The 16,994-nt window shown below is 40.8% G+C and overlaps 2 protein-coding genes across 8 annotated transcripts in view; one reads left to right on the top strand and one right to left on the bottom strand.

Moving 5' to 3' along the window:
• LPIN2 (lipin 2) overlaps positions 1–4,746 on the top strand; it is a 62,935-nt gene extending 58,189 nt beyond the window's left edge. For 4 of the 5 annotated variants that reach the window (XM_008174993.4, XM_042854793.2, XM_008174990.4 and 1 more), the window contains exons 19-20: positions 136–239; positions 554–4,746. In XM_008174993.4, coding sequence (XP_008173215.2) covers positions 136–239; positions 554–698 — 249 coding nt within the window. In that variant the 3' untranslated portion in view covers positions 699–4,746. The remainder of the gene's footprint in view (positions 1–135; positions 240–553) is intronic. The other variant, XM_008174992.4, reaches the window with a different exon arrangement.
• Positions 1–16,994, bottom strand: part of EMILIN2 (elastin microfibril interfacer 2) — a 104,478-nt gene that overhangs the window by 37,868 nt on the left and 49,616 nt on the right. For 2 of the 3 annotated variants that reach the window (XM_042854792.2, XM_005310381.5), the window contains 2 exons: positions 12,451–12,585; positions 8,702–10,449 (listed from right to left, as the gene is read on the bottom strand). In XM_042854792.2, the coding sequence (XP_042710726.2) occupies positions 10,112–10,449; positions 12,451–12,585 (473 nt within the window). In that variant the 3' untranslated portion in view covers positions 8,702–10,111. Of the gene's footprint in view, positions 1–8,701; positions 10,450–12,450; positions 12,586–16,994 lie in introns of those variants that run through there. The other variant, XM_042854791.2, reaches the window with a different exon arrangement.

Consider the following 16,994-nt stretch of genomic DNA (forward strand, 5'->3'; position numbering starts at 1 on the left):
ACTTCAATCTGCTTTTAAATGTATTCATGTTCTTTCTGTAAAGTTTTTTTTCTATTGAGCAATGCTCACTCACGTAAGGGAATCTGAAAGCAGAGTAATAACTTCCTTCTGCACCACTGTTCATGCTTTCTGCAGGATGTATTCGCCTACACGAAAGTGGGAGTCCCAGACTGCAGAATATTTACAGTGAACCCAAAGGGTGAACTGATCCAGGAACGGACAAAGGGAAACAAGTCCTCGTAAGACCACTTTTATTATTTCAATTGGTCAGAAGAAGTGGGGGAGGGCTGAGCTTCAAGCAAGGCAGTAACCATTGTAACAGTGATGCTATAATATGAAATCTCATATTATATTAAGGAATTGTGTGAAATCCTGCCTACTAGAGATCTTCAGCCTCATATGTACTGAAATGTATTCAGAAAGAAAATGTAAACTAACAAAGTAAAGTGGAAAATAGCTTTTGGAGGAACACTGCCTCTTTGACTGTTGGCTTTTGGAATTACACTTCTAAAACTGTGCAACAATAGATAACCCTCTTCTTTTTCTAATGTAGGTATTTCAGGCTAAGTGAGCTTGTGGAACATGTGTTCCCACTACTCAATAAAGAACAGAGTTCTGCTTTTCTGTGCCCGGAATTCAGTTCCTTCTGCTATTGGCGACAACCATTTCCTGAGGTGAACATGGAAGATCTAGCCTGAACAACTCTGCTTACACGGAGATGGGATTTCATATCCAGTCATTCAACTTCAGTTTAAATGTGAAGAGAGAACTTCTTTTCTGGAGATGCTAATTTATACATTGGTACCATGAGTCTTACTTAAGACAATACTTTAAGTCTATGGGTTTGGCACAAACGAACAAAATGCAAAGTTTCTGCATCTCTGACTTTGCTTGACTTTTTAAGGCATTTAAGATCCGCCTATGTGATAGCAGCGGTACTGAGACACTAGATGGCAACACAAAGGTGGAGTTTTTGCTGCATCTTTGCCTTTCCATAGATACAAAATTTACCTTAAATATAGACCTTTTTGTATATTAGTCTCCTTAATATTTTTTTAAAAAAGAAGCCAAAAAGTGCATGGAAGCTGCCAAATAGACTATCAGCCATGTTATAGCAGTTATAGACTAATTTTCAAATTGGTAATTAGGCCATTTTAAAAAGGAGTAACTGTCTGAAACAACTATGGCTCCATTTCTCATAAACAAAATATAGAAAATGTCTTAAACATTAACCAGCTGACAGAAACTGAAGCTATAAAGTTCCTCCTTAAATGTAAATAGTATTGTCACATGTACAGTCTAGTGTATATTAAAGGTAGAGGCTGTGCTTGTGCAGCAAGGTGCCACTCATGTTAACTCTGCCTCTTACATTTTTCTAAACATACAGTGATTTGACCATTTTATGAGCTTATTGCTTATTTTAAATCCAAAGCTGTCTTGAGAAGTTTCAGTTTGCCTTTTGATTCTTGAATGACTTTTGTTATTCCCAAGCTGCAACCTTCCATGTCAATTTTCAGTCGAGAGAAAGTTGCGGAAAAAGCTTTACTGTAATAGCTGAGAAGTTGGCATTTCTTTACAGCATTGAAATGCATATATGTGTGTAGGCCAGTAAAAAGCATGTACAGATTATATTCAGGGAGTCGTAATTGAAGAAAATTATGTATTTATTTTTTTTAATTGCATCTACTGCAGGCCTTTCCAGAATTATGTGTTAAGGGTTTTCAGTTGTTGAAGCAAGTACTGTGCAGCAGTGAGCCCCCAGGTGTAAGGTTTGTGTTCTGAATGCTGTATAGCAGAGCAAAGCCAACAGAGTTTTCAGGTAAATGACAAGCAGTGCTGTGTGGCCATTCCTTGGTTTCAGATCAGCGCCTATAAATTACTGTATTATGCGAACTGCCTCATAGGCCTAATACTTACCAACTCCAAAAGCAGTTTGCCTGCAGTCTTCACTGGGTATCCAAAAAATTCTTGAAGGCAAAGGTTTTTCCTTTTGGTTTGTACAGCAAACTTAGGAAGGGTATAGTATTAAAAAGCTGGAGTGAAATTCTGTGCTGTGCCTCTTAGAGGTGCAGAGTGGAATTGAGGATGTTGACCCTAGGCTGTCAATGAAAACAGCAGTTTTGGTAGATTTTTTTTTTTTTTTAGAAGGAATCTTTTATTTCCTTTGTCAGTCTGAGAATTCTCCATGTGAGGTTCTAACATCAGGCGCTAGCTCCAGTCAACTGAAAAACAGATTCACTGAATATTTTTGGATCAACATATTATTTGAAGTAGGTTATTTCTAATGATTAGCTCGCAGCAACTGGAATTATAAGCAAGGAGGTGAAGTTGCAAAGGGGACCTGGCTCTTTCGTGAAGGAAAGGAAAAAGCGAATTACATCAGTTTGAACTTTTCTGTTCCATATAAACAAATGATTTAAATGGCAGCCTCATTAGAGCATATGGATTTCATGGTATGCTAATAATCATTTCCACAGAAAAGTTGGCCATTCCCCAAGTCTACTTAGTGGTTAAGTAGATAGGACTACATTTTTTTCATGATCCAAACAAATGTCTAAAGATGTTGTTTTATAAGTTAGTATTAGCCGCAACCATAATTGTACAAGGATTACTCAATCAAGAGCCCCAGTCTTTGTCTTTAATGGAAGCAGTAGTGGGCTGCAAATGCTATTGCTGGTTTGTTTCACAGGTTCAGATCAGAATGGAACGTGGCCTATTTTATAGATCACTGCACTGAGCAAAGGCTTATAAACCCCAGTCTTTAAAAGCCCTGTAGCTATTTTTATTTTCTTTCTTGGTTTCTTCTAATAGGGAAAGCCATTTCCCAAAGGGTACAATTTTCATAAGTTGCTTTGAAAATCAATGAGATACAGGCTATTAAGTGCAAAGATTTTCCTCACGGTGATGAAAAAATCTTTCCACAAAAGGAATGGACCTGCATCTCCTAGATCAGTTCTTCTGTAGTAGTCAGAATTTCCTTCAGCACTTTTAGCTCATTCTCTGGTGGCCTTGGCTTAATGCAGTTTTTTATTAAGTACTTGATGAAATTCCAAATTGGGCAGAAGGCAAGAATGTGGCTGTATCTTACTTTGCTAGTTTCTCTTAACCTAGGTTTTCATGTTCTCTACAGTTTGACACATGCAGTGATGAATTCTGTGGACTTTAAGGTGGGGGACAGGGTAAAATCAGCATAAAACCTGTTTTAAACGACAAACTGAATAGGGTCAAATGTCTCCTTTAAGCACCAGTAGTTTAAATTTAATGTGAGCACTTGGATTGTGTTGCAATTTTGGGGTGAATTTTTGGCATTTAAGGATTTCCAAAAAGCTGCTGAATATATATGCTGCCCTTCCACTCTGTCTGTGATGGTTACAATTCTGCTACATAGTTTGAGTCTTCCTGATATGCAAATTGTTTTTTTAATTTGAAACCAACTTGCATTTGGAGCCCTACTCAGATTAGATGGTAATAATACTTCAGAATCCATTTTGGGGACTGAACTTGGTTGTTCTATGCAGACCATTACTTACATACTTAGGGAGGTAAAATGTCCAGTATTCCAAACAAATTCTAGAAAAGACATCTCATTAGAACTGTCAAATGGTAGGTTTGTGCTACAGTATTACAATATGAAGTGGATACATTAGAATTACACATTAGTCTGCTTCCTTTATTTTACCTTAGTAGAAATAGATGGTTTGAAAACAATGTTTGTGCTAAGCCTATTTCAGATCAGCACAAATTAACTCATTCTTTCTGTGAAAGAGAGGAGCTTTTAAGTGTGTGTACACACACGCACACCTCTTAAGACTGTTGTTGAAGATGCAGATCCCCTTTGCATTGGAACAGTGTTTGACACCATAAACTTCCACAGTATTTATCTGGGGATAAAAAAGGAACACTGCAGTTCAGATCTGGTCAGTCCACTAGACACTGCCCATTTCAATAGTGATTAAAGATCATAACTTAGTCACTTGTATGTATAGAGGTAAACATTTCTGGATTTCTTTTTTACTTTCATGTGTTTAAGCTTGTACTTCAAAAATGTGGGACTTTTAATCTTTGAGTATAGAAGTGCAGGTGTGATGCTGGATCATGTATTCTTAGCCTAGTGACATCATTCTACTGTTTCTAGAACATAAGTCTTCAACTGGAAAAGTCTTAACACTTAAATCAACTAAATTACATAACTTCTGACAAACTCTGAATCAGTCTGGCAATTGTAAGCCAAATGGGTAAAAAGATTCATTTGACATTGTATTCAAGTCTCCTAGAAATAGACTCCTCAACATTTGAAGGAGGAGTTTAAAAATAAGCAACTAAATTACAACTTCATTAGAAATGTCTAGTGAATTTTAGATGCCTTTGAATTGTCACTTTTGCCTAAGAAAGTTTTGTTTCCTATGTTAAATCCTGCTAAGCAGGATGAAACTCTGCTTTGTTTTTTAAAAAAAAAACAAGTGTTAATTATCTCCAGATGAAAGCTGCATTTTGATTTGTTTTTAAGGTGAGGGTCAGGAGAACTCGAATACTTTGTTTCATTATTAAATTGAGGACATGTGAAATAGTTGATTGTTAAACCACACAATCACTAATAAGTTAGTGTTAAATAGTCAATTCTGTAAATATGCCAGTACAGTGGTCTTTGTAAAGACTGGACTGTCTTTGGGTATATAACCTACACTTTGGTGCAATGTTTATTGGTGTTCAAAACAATGTTGCCACAATAAACAAACTTAAATTAAAGAGTTTTCTTCTCTTTATTTTTTTTAAAGAATGAAATTCAGTGGCTCTTATGTAGTACTTTGGCAATCTATTATAAGGATGTATGTAAACCAGCATTTCAGATGGAATCAGGTTTATCTAATGAAAATACCTATTTAAAAAAAAAAAACCATCAAGAAGAAAAGCAAATGTTCTTTTGGAATACTTTCCAGGGGCTGATTAATGATGTACAATTACTGTCAGGTTGCTGATACTGTTCAATTCTGTTACCTGTACTGATAAAAGTAAACATGAGGTACTAATACAGATCATGTGTCACATATAGTCTACTAGGGAAGTTTACCTGTTCTAGTCACTTGCTATTTTCAATGAGTTACTCTTTTCCAACCAGCTTTTTTTACTCTATTCATGATAATCCATCTGATTCAGTAACTTCTAATATGGGATAGTAGTGAATTGTGTACAGAAATACTCACTAGACAAATAGTTGTGCCTTTGACTTTTCACAGTATAAATGAATGTGTGCCCTTCCCACCACTTAAACATCAAGCACATAATTTCCTCTTGTACAGAGCGCTATAGCTGGGTCCCAGACCACCTCAAAACTACTGGAGTGTGGGCTCTGCTACAGCAGATGTGGTGCCACTTCCTGCCAGCCCTCCTGGTGTACTCTATGTACTTTGCCTACTATTGGCCAGGGCCGGCTCCAGGGTTTTGGCCGCCCCCCAAAAAAGCTGCGATCATGATCTGCAGCGGCAATTCGGCAGGAGGTCCTTCGCTCCAAGCGGGAGTGAGGGACAGTCTGCCGGACGTGCTGCCCCTCTCCGGAGCAGCCGCCCCAAGCACCTGCTTGCCAGCCCTGGGGATAGCACATGTGGCAACTTAAAGTAACAGATTTGCAGTCACTTACATGGCCACAAGTAGCATTATACGTGGGATTGCCCACAATATTTACTTAAAGTGGCAGAAATAATCTGTCCCCCTTCTAGATACAGGATCCCAGACAAGATGGACAAACATCTGGACTAGAATGGCAAACCCTGTAGTTCAGTCTGCATAGACCTATTGTTAGGAGATGCAAAGTCCTAATGTCTCAGAGCAGCGATGGCAATGGAAGAAGTTGACATAAAGAGACTAGCTGTGGTGCTGCTGGGTTGGAAAGAACACAAGTTCCAAAAAGGTGTACACACAATGCACTTTTTTACCTTGAAAAAGCAGGCCTATCTGAGGCTATATGATTACTGAAGATAGTCAGATTGTCCTCTCTGAATCTATTTCCTCAGCTCTAGTGTGGGAACACTGTTCTGCACCTGCATCAAAGAGATCGGTGAGGAGGATGAGTGATCTGATCAGAGGCACCAGCTGAACTGACTGGTTAGCTAAAAACTGCACCTGCAATATTTCTATGCCCTTGTAGCTAAGACCTCCACAAAACCCAGACCAATGTTTCAAACTGGATGACTCAGAAATGGCCTAAAACCCAGGCAAGAGCCAGGTGGAAATTGTGATGGAAAAGCCAAAGGTGAATAGCAAAGCAGTCGGTTTTAAAACAAACACACTACACTTCTGCTGGCTGTGTTGCACATATTCTCTTTCCAAGGCTAAAAAGAGAGGGTAGACAGTGCAAGGTTCAGGCTTTACTTTTCCTCCACTTACACTCTTCCTAGACATTACTCTATACACAAGCATATTCCCATACAATACTGCCCCTTATTGGAAAGCTGTCTATTGTAAAATTACTCATCATATTTATTTGAGATAAGAAAAATACTATAACTGCTTAATATTTAATATTATACACCCTTAAAGCATATATCATGTAACTTAACACACCACCAACTGGTTTTTACTCCCACTTAGCTTGAAAGAACATCCTTAAAAAGTTTTGTAAAGTCTGGTGCATACCTTGCAGGTGATTTGATGTTGGAGTGAACACGGGTCTGTCTTGTGACAACAAGAGACTGACTTGCACTTGGGTTCCTAGGGCAGTGTGGTGTTTTGAGTCTGTTCTGTTCTCTCTTGGTCCATCTGTGTCCTGCTGATCGAGTTTCAGTGGACTGCATAGTTCACTGGCCTCTATTCAACTTCTTTCATTACTGCTTGCTGTAGTAAGGCTGGGGCTGGACACCACGAGACATGTGCATCTTGACATCAAGCATGGTACTGGGCTACTATTAATGCAGTCTGTGTGAGTGTTTCTCCACTCAAGAATAGCTTGCCATATTTTCTCTTTGGCTTTTTGCACTTTTTAAAAAAACAATCAATGCTGTGCTGTGACTAAATTCCTATTCCAAGGTAAATTGCACAAGCTTACTGAAAGTAACTTGTGGTCTGTCTGAATCTATACAGTTCAGGATACCGTGCTGATTCTTTGTCTATGATGGTTGCTATAGTAGTTCATCTAGTTCACAGAAATGTGAATAGTTGTCTATAATAATGAGGTGGTGTTTGGTGAAAAGGTCCATTCCTACTTTGCTCCAAGGTCTGTTGAGCAATATTTTTTGTTATCTTTTAACGGCTTTGTCTGCCTTTCCTCACCTGTATCACATCTGCTCACCGGGACTCAGTGGCCAAACATGACCAAGGATTTCTATGTGGAATCTCTTTCCGGATACAGACCTCTGTTTTAGAATAGTTCTGACAAATTTTTGTTCGTGCTCAAGGATCTGGGTATTCTGCTTTGACTGCCTTTATATATGATGCTATCTTGCAAGCTCATCTCATCTCAATAGTTCTAGTATTCTTGAGAGGTCTTAGTGTATGACTGCCCAGCCACAGAATGACAGACGCTAGCTCTTGTATGGTTTGTTCTCAGATTCTTTCCAACCTGCCTTGAAACTGGCACATAACAGGCTTGACTGATGTTTTCTGTTAGATTGAAAATCTCATTCATGTTATACAAGTCTTCCATGCTGCAAGACTTCTCTGGCTAAATCAGCAGCAGCACTACCTCCTGTACTTCTCTGATTCATTAGACAAAGCGCTTTTTTTTTTTTTTTTTTTTTTTAAAGGGAGCTTGCCTGCCAACTGGGTTTCCCTGAGCGCTCAGCTCACATTGTTTCCATGAGTCATTTCTAGGACAGCCACCAATATTGAGTCACACATCGTCTGGAGCCAACTTCTGGGAGGAGTGTAAAAAAGCTTAAGGAGTCTCTCACTTCTTTGCCTATACTAGGAGCAAACTGGTTGTCATAATAGTTGGCTCACAGAGAGTTAGGCCATATGGCCTATGTCTACACTAAAAGATATGGCTTGAAAGCATGAAGCGGACTTAAGGCAGAGGAAAATACACCCCACCCCCCTTATACAGCTGCTTGCTTTGTCATACAGCATGCTAACACTTAAAGCTGCACTGCAGTTTCGGGAAAACAACCTAAGTCTTCCCCTTCTTTCCCTGGAAGCTATAAGTTAGGAAGCGTTTAGTGTGCTTTCTGGCACTGGCTGAGAGACAGCAGCTCCTCCGCTTAGTAGTTTTCCTACTATACACCACACAAAATCCTAGCCTCAGCTTAGCTATAACTTGCTCACTGGAAACCAAGAATGTGCCAACAACTTCTGCTGAAGATTGTGTTAAAGTTCCAATAGACATTCTGATACTTTGCTTATAAAAACTACAGTCAAACAAATCTATGAAGAAACTTTGTTACTCTATCATGGAATTCTGAGTTAGTTTCTTCTCTAGCTGATGTATTAGCTTCTCAAACTTACCCTGAAAGCTGAGCTCATTCTGTTTCCAAGCAATGAGCTAAAGACTTCCCACAACAGAGTTCTTGAGGAGCTTCTATTCCAAAGCTACCACTTCAGCTGTAACAAGATGTTGACTAGATATATATTTATCATACCTTATCACAGGAAAGAGAGTGCTTACCTCCTAACAGTTGTATTCATACAGAGACGAAGAGCTGTTCTGGATTTGTCAGTAGAAAAGTTAAAGTATTTACATACCACTGCTATAAATAAAACTCTATACAAAGTAGACTATTAAAAACTTCAGTTTATAGATTTTTACAAATCTGCCACATGTTCCTACTCAGATTGCTGTTGGATTTTTTTCTAGCCACACCAAGGATCAAAATACTACCAGATTTAATGAGCTAACACATAATTTGACTGGTCACCACTTTAATGAAGGCATGAGGAAATCTACAGTGGTGTCTAAAATGTATTTCATCTACTCAGGACAAAGGGAAGCCTGCTATCTGGTTGGAGTACATAATGTAAAATGCACCCTTGTCTGAAAGTTTGTCACTGCTGCTACAAGTAATGTGGTTACTAAAACAAAGACTAAAGAAAATGTTCTTCAGTTTACTTTGTGTATTTACAACATGCGAGCTAGAGACAGCTTTGATATTCCCTGCTGTAGCCAGTTTTCCCCTGTGGTTGGTGGGTTTGTCACCTAGCATCAAGGCAAAAAAAATTTTTTCTTAATTGTAAAACCTCTGAAAATTAGCACAGGAAAGTGTAGTTTTTGAAAGGTAGTCGAGTTCCAATTGAATGCACCTTTTCTAACAGATCACAGATAACAGTTAAGTTTCCTGTTGCTAGCTTTAGCACTCATACTGGAGGGACAGTTGAGGTTTGTTCTCAACATATTTTGTCTTAAGCTTTCAAAGCCAGGCGCTATAACTCAAAGGAAGCTTCTACTCATCTTCCTTTTTCCCCTATCAGCAGAAAGTGACTCAGTTCTGCATCAAGTACTTGAGTTAGGGCCAAATTCTCCCCTTACAGGTGTTTCCAGTTGAATATGATGTGACTGATTTATTTTGCAACTGACAGTGGAGGTTTACCCTTTGACAAACAATATCCTTTTTGCCCAGAATAACCATTGTCCATAATTCCCTGGAGCTATTTTTCTCTTAAATAAAGGCTGCTGACCCAAAGATCACAACCCAATATCTGGATAAGCTCAGGCCTATGTAACCATCACTTCCTCATCTCTGCACTAGTGGAAACATTAAAGTAGCAGACCAGAGGACTAAAATTGTAGAGAACAAAAATGTAGGATTTCAAATGAGCAGGTTTGGGCTTATGGAACTGACAGTGACACAGTGGGGGGCAGGGGGAGGGAATGGAAATGAGGGAATGGAAATTGGCAAATTGTTTACTAAGGAATAATACGAGAGCAAATTAGAGAGCTACCTGTGCAGACTGGGTACAAATTTACTGTTTGACACAATTTCTACTCTGTAGGGCTTGGGAGAAGGAGTTTAACTGTTGTAAACATGCCTTTTACAGTGGCAGAACTTAGAAGTCTTGCAGGGGGGGGAGAAGGTAGAGTTAAATATGGATCAGAAACCCACCACTCAAATCAAATATATAAAATGAATATATTAAAGCTTCAAATTTTATTTCTTCTGAATATCTTACCCTTCTTTTCACGAGGAACCTAGACATGAGCAATGGACGGATAGAGAAGAACTCCACTAAATGTGGAGTACATTTCATCGGAGTCTGTGTAGGCCAGCTTGCCCCCAGTAACTACAATGTTTACTTCATCTCCAGCTTTTAGGTGAAGAACGAGGTGGAATGTTCCAGCACCACCACAGGTTCGTTTCCCTGATCGTGGTTTGTGATACTCAAGCAGTTCTCTTCTATAACCAGCTGTGTGGAGCTGAGCAACGCTTGCATTGGCAACAGACAGCACTGCTTCTACATACTCATCCCTTTCGGGAGCAAGGACGGCAGTGATCAGATATCGCCCTTCATAGGGAGATGTGAAGATGCCTGCAAAGACATTTAATTACAGTTTTACTGATGGAAACTCTCCAGTGCAGTAGGAATAATGACAAATTCATTTTAAAACTACGAAGTTATCCACTTGCTCATACCCAGACATCTGAATAAGCACTATAGAGGAAGGAAAATAAAGGCCCATTTGATATAGAAATCTCACCACCCTCTGCTTTGTCTGATGTGTCAGTGGAATAACTGACAATAGGCAGTTATTCCACAGCACGTGGATTTAAAGTGGAATAGCTATTCCAAATGACACCCATGTGTAGACAAGCCCTCAGGCTTTGTCTGGAGCAGGATTTCAATGTGTGGTGTTTGCTCATGTTATCTAGCCTAATATCATTACCACCACCTAAAACACTAGTCAGCACAAAGTAATAGTTCTGTACTGTGTGCCAAAGTTGATCAAGTCAGAGTCAGGGGAGGGGAGGAGCGGGGGGGCGTGCTCAGCCTAAGTAGGGTGGCTCACACCCAGGCCACATCTAGCAGAAAAACGTGGAAATCTAGGTTAGAAAAAAATGAGTCTGGGCATGGAGGACAAGTCCCCACCCCACAGCTGGCTGCAAAAAGGAAGGAACAGAGGATTAGATCCACAAAGGGACTTTGGCATTGTAACGTTCAGCACTGGTGGGGGCTGAGGAGTGGAGAATGGGCACGTGCAGTGCAGGTCACATATACCAAGGGAGACGAGAACGGGGAAACTAGGAGCATGCTACACATGTGGGGACTTAGCTCAGGACTAGGTAAGGGTATAGTGCTGACCTTGGCAAGTTTAATTGCTTCTTAGCAAAACTAAAGTGCCTCATCTTCACTGAGTTTTTACCTCAGAATAGCGCTCACAGTTACCCTGAGCTTAAAAATATATATCTCTGAAGACAAGGCCTGTGGGAATTGGCAGGTTCCCTAATATGCCAGAGGCTCACAGCCCTCAGACGAGGTGATGATGGGAAAGGAGAGAACAATATGACCACTGAGATGAAGGGCACAGCTCACTCTCATCTGAATGCCTCCTGGGGTATGCAGTGGCAGTTGCAATTGTCATGAAGCTTTCAAAATAGGAAGGCAGGCAATGGAATGCCTCAGCCACTCCTGGGGCAAAGGGGAACTCTAAATTCCTCCTTCACCCACTTCTCCCCCATCTGGGATAAAGGCTCTGGAATTCGCCATCAGCCTCTTGTCACAAGGAGTGTACAGAGCCCTGCCTCCACTGGTACCTGCACTTCTCACAGCCCCTCAGTTTCCATGTTCCTATAACCCTCCAACAGTACCTACATCTGGAAGTGCCAGGAATTAGTGGCTGAGGAGCTGCTACCTGTGCCCAGGGAACTCCATCATATGTCCCCAAAGGGTCCTTCAGTCATGTTCCCCTCACAACCATCAATTTCTCAAACAACAAGGGAAATTCATTAACCATAAACATTGTTAAAGGGGAAATAAGGTTGCTAAGCAGGGCCTTGTACCCTTCCAGAATATGGTACCCAGAAACACATCTCTAAGAGAGAGAAAACCAGGAAATGTAGAATTACAGTCATGCCTCCCATACCCTTAACTCTGCTCCCTCCCCTAATCACTGCTGTGAGGAATCATGGAGATTGCAGAGATGGCAAGGGTGGGGGCTGTGGTGTGTGTGTGGGGGGTCATGACCATAATGCAGCATTTCCTGGTTTTCTAGTATTTGTGTTTTGGTTTTATTTTCTGCTGCCAACTTCCATGTTCTGGAAGGTTACAAGGCTCTGCTAAGCAACCTGAATTCCCTGTAACAAAGTCTTTTTGTGAATGCATAGATATTTGCACTTAAAGGCTGGGTCATCCTCCAGTGCGTGACAGGTAGTTTTAACCAAGATGTGTCTGATTTATACCACAGAACTATGTATTTTGTTTCTCCAGCACAAGCACCTTGGCAACATTCAAGATAATGTAATAATGTCTCTATCCCATGATATTGCCCAGCTGGCTTCCCAGCTCCCCTGTATATCCCTTTTTGGCTGTTACCTGTGTTAGGATTATAATAGTCTCCATCATTCACAAGCACTTTGTTAAAATGGACCACGCCTGCATCACTGGGGAAAGGCTTCTGAGTAAGACCAGCCGAAAAAGACACCAGAGAGGTGGCAGCAGCAGTAGGTCCTAGAATGGGGAAGAGAACAGAATCCAGAGACAATCAGAATAAAGATGTTGCCTTTTACTCTTGGTGCTTATAGTAGAGTTTGTTTGTGGTCTTGCACACACATTGTTTTCTGTTAATCTGGAGAGGTTGGCATGAGTGCCACTGGGTCATTTTCCAATTGTCTCACCACAAAATGATTGAGCCACAATGTTTCCTCCCATAACCTACCCGAGAGCAGCAGAGGAGCTTGGCAACTGAGTTCACCTAGCGGGGTTTTCTTTAACACATGCTCCTCTTGAGAAGGCGAGAAGGGTATGCAGGAGGAATGGCCTACAATGCCATGAGAGTGTTGCCAGACTTCATTAGGGCCAAGATTTCAGCCTAGGTGTTTCATGCTGCTTTCTGAGCTCCCTTCTTCAGGAGCCATGCTGCTACGGGCTGCTCCTGCCTGGATAATCGCTGCCAACTGTGCACCACACTCTTCCTGAACTGGAATTTTCTCATCTCCATCCTTCTGCCCGAGTCCCTCAGCTTTGCCTGGTTCATCTTCCTAGCTGATATCCTTATTCACTTCTCCAATCAGTGATAATGCCCTGCTCCTTTGCATGGTTTGAGCTTCCCAGGAGATCATTCTCCACTACTGGACCAGTGCAACAGCACTCAAAGACTATCTCTGGTCTTGTTTCTCTTAGACACTCTGCACTAATGCTCTTTGGATTAACATTCCTATCTTTACAAAGATCTTACAGCTGAAATTGCTTCAGATTTTCATATTTCCCTAGTACAGCATCTATTTAGAGTTTTAACTACACGGTACAAAAGAGAAATAGGAAAAGAAGTCAACTGAGTTTTTTAGTAGATAGGGAGTGGAAGAAGGTGGGAAGAGAGAGTGGGAAAGAAGGCACTGGCAGCGAATCACACCCAGACCTAATACCTTTCAAGTCACTTAAGTCTGTCAGTGGCCCTCACAGCAGCATTTGGAGAGGTGGAACATGACCTCTCCACCGTACGCCATTACCTACCAATTCTGTTCTTCCCCACAAGATTAAAGTTAATTTCTCTGTCTGACTTTCTGGTTTGAAAACTCAAGATCTCAAATAAAAGCATGTTGCATTGTGGAACTACAAAAATAGAAAGAAAAGCATAAATAAAAATGCAGGCAGTACAGTTTGTTAGCCAGGGTTCTCATATGCAAGAAAGTCCTTCAGTCAGTTTTGGAGTGATGTGCAAGTTAACGTTCCTTATGCTCCTGTCAATTCAATTAGACTCCCGTAGGGCTAATTACACCTACTTATTTGGAAATGAGTGTGTATAAGGGAATCTAAGTTGATGTAATTTGTATGCTGAGGAGCCATAAGAAAGTGGAGTTAAAATATTGGGGTGACCTACTTTAGCCTACATCTACTTACACCTGTCTTCTACCTGCAGCTCTTGCTGCACTCTTCTCTTCTGGCTTTTTAGCATATAAGTTACAATAACTTCTGACTTCTCAAGACTCAATGGGCTGTATTCAGAGATGAAATAAAACCCCACAACCAATTCCCTCTCCCTTCCCCCACGGAAAAGATAAGAGAAAGAATCATGGTGGCGGGTGGAGCCTTCCTTTGGGAAGCCTAGCTGCCTGCCCCCACCTTTCCACTCCTCCGCAGCTGGAGGAGCCCCGGCTCACCCGGAGCCCTGCCCCCCATGTGATCAGCCCAAGCTGCCCCAGCTCCGCCTCCCCTCCTGAGACCCCAAGCCACCCTGTGGGAAGAGCTCTTGTCTCTTCCTGAAGAACCTGAGCTTTTAATAATAATAAATAATAATAATAATAAGCAAAAACTTCCCAAGTGCAAACCGCCAAAACCCGCAACCGGGCGTTCGCTGCCACCGGCTTAACCTCCCTTGGTTTATTATACCCGCTGCCCATAGAAAGCATGAACCACATGTGACAGATGTTTATCAAACTGCTTAATGCATTGGAAGGCACTCAGATACTACAGTGATGAGGATAGTATAAGAACATGTATAGAACAGTATAGAAAAGGAAGCATAAGTTTGTAAGTTACATGTCAGTCAGTGTGTGAGAGTCTGTCTGAGTCTTTGGAAGTGTAACTTACTCCTTTTCAGATGGTGGGTCCTGGAAGGATGAAGTTACATATCATAGACTCTCTCAGAGTCACCTCTGAAATTGCCCTTAAGTAAGTCTAGGGGCTTGTCCACATGGCATGGCAAAGAGTGCCAGAGGGGTGTTATATTAATGTGAGCTAGGTATCTTTTGGACTGCCCCAGTAGGGTCTACTCAGGGCAGTTAGAGCACAGCATGTTAGTGTGCTTTACAAATCACACTGCTCTACTGCACTTTGCTGGTGCCATGCAGACAAGTCATAAATAGTTTGAGGGAAATCAGGTGAAAGCAGTGTAGCTCCTCTGAATGAATGAAGATATATTGACTTACATCAACTAAAGGTCTGGCCCTGAGGTCGTGGGGTTTGTTTGTAAGTAACACTTGCCATTGAAGTCTGGCCCCCCAAAACACTCTCTCTGCTTAGTTTAATTATGTTTCTCCCCTGGGTCTGTTAGTAACATTGCCCCCCCTCCTTGTCCTTTATGTTCTTCCAAATCCCACCTTTGAGTTCAAGGGGACAGAATGCACACTGTCATCTACTTATTAGTCTCCTTAAATACCCATGCCCCCTACCCAATTCCTCTTCAAATATCACATACCTAGACGTCAGCAATTCTTAAAACAACATCGCTGCAACAAGCTTTTGTGATTTGAGCTCTTCCTTTGAGCCTAACAAGTAAACACCAGCAGTAAACAGCTAATGGTGCAAAGGAAAATACAGGGAAATTATTTACCTCAGATAGGTTCACAGATTTAATACAAATGAATACAAACCAGAGTATTGTCACCATCAGTGGTGAAAAGAAAAAGTTCGAAAGTGTTGGACAAAAACCAGACACTGTCATAGAATTTAAGGCAAGAAAAGACCACTAGTTCATCTAGTCTGCCCTTCTGTATATCACATGCTACCACCACTTAGCACCCGCACACTAAACCCAACCACCAACATTAAACTAAAGTATTGCAGCCCACGGGGGACTAGACTATTATGTGCCATAGGCAGAGAACAGGAAAGACTAAGGTGCACCAGTGCCCAAGGCCCCTGCAGTGGCAGGGAATTGATTAAATGAGATATATCCAGATAATCCCACCAAAGGACCCAAACTCCATGCTGCAGAAAAATAAAACATTGGATTTTACTTTCCAATCCATAATCAGAAAGAATGGCAGGTTATTTTTTATGTTCAATACAGTCTCTCTTCAGAGCACTGACCATGTCTTATGTGTTTGTATAGTGCTGAGCACAATAGAGCCCTGATCCAAACTGGGACTTCTGGACACTATGACAATATAAATATTTAATAATAATTATTAATAAATGTCAGACTTATACCAAAGGTATCCTAAAACCTGCCACTCAAGACAACCTGGAGAAATTCATGATAGCTAGGTATTAGACAAGTCTGAACAATTCAGAATCAAACTAATGTTACATACAGAAATATCTGAATGTTTTATTTATATACCGTACTTCGAAGGATAGAAGGTGTTCACAATCAATGGTGTCCACTGGCTCAGCTGTATCCAATACTGCACTTTGGATACAGTTTCTTTTTAAAGGAACCGTCAGGTTTCAGTGAAACCCTAGTATGAGTATGCAATCTTCACAAACTGCGTTAATGGAAGCATGAGAGGAAATAGTTAAGGCACAGGACTGTGAGTCAGAAGATCCAAGTCCTGTTCTTGGCTCAGTCCTTGACTTGCTGTGCGACTTAGGGCTCTTACAAGCTCTTTCTCATCATTTCCCAATCCTATTTGTCATGGCCTGTGTCTGAAATTTTCTCAACCCCCAATGAGCAAAGAAAATGGCTCCAGACTCCATAAAATTCTAGTGTGTCATTTTTATCTGCTGTTGCTATTTCTGTCAGCAATGATTTAACTAAATTTGTTCTGTATAGAGAGAGCTTAGGAGGATCCACTTTGATCCTATCATTTAATCTTTCTTTGTTTCAGTTCCCTTGCCTGTAAAATACAGCTAACATTTACTTCCTTACCTCATAAGTGAACTGTAAGATTTAATTCATTAACATCTGTAAAATGCTTGAAGAGCTTTGCATAAGAAGTGGTATGCAAGTGCAAAGCATTATTTTCTTGGATTTTTTAAAATTTTTTATTGAACTACAGGTGAACTTGAACTTTAGCCGTTAGTTGTATGTCAATGGATATTCTCGAACTTGAAGAGGTTAGATGAAATTCTATGACACAGAAAATATGGAAATTATTACCCAAGAAGAGGCTCAGACCAGTCCAGCGGACTGGAGCAGAGCCATCAACTCGGCACTTATAACACTTTCAACACCGTAGAAACTATACGGGAGGAGA

The sequence above is a fragment of the Chrysemys picta genome, chromosome 2 (genome assembly GCF_011386835.1).
Source record: "Chrysemys picta bellii isolate R12L10 chromosome 2, ASM1138683v2, whole genome shotgun sequence".
Classification (NCBI taxonomy): domain Eukaryota; kingdom Metazoa; phylum Chordata; order Testudines; family Emydidae; genus Chrysemys; species Chrysemys picta.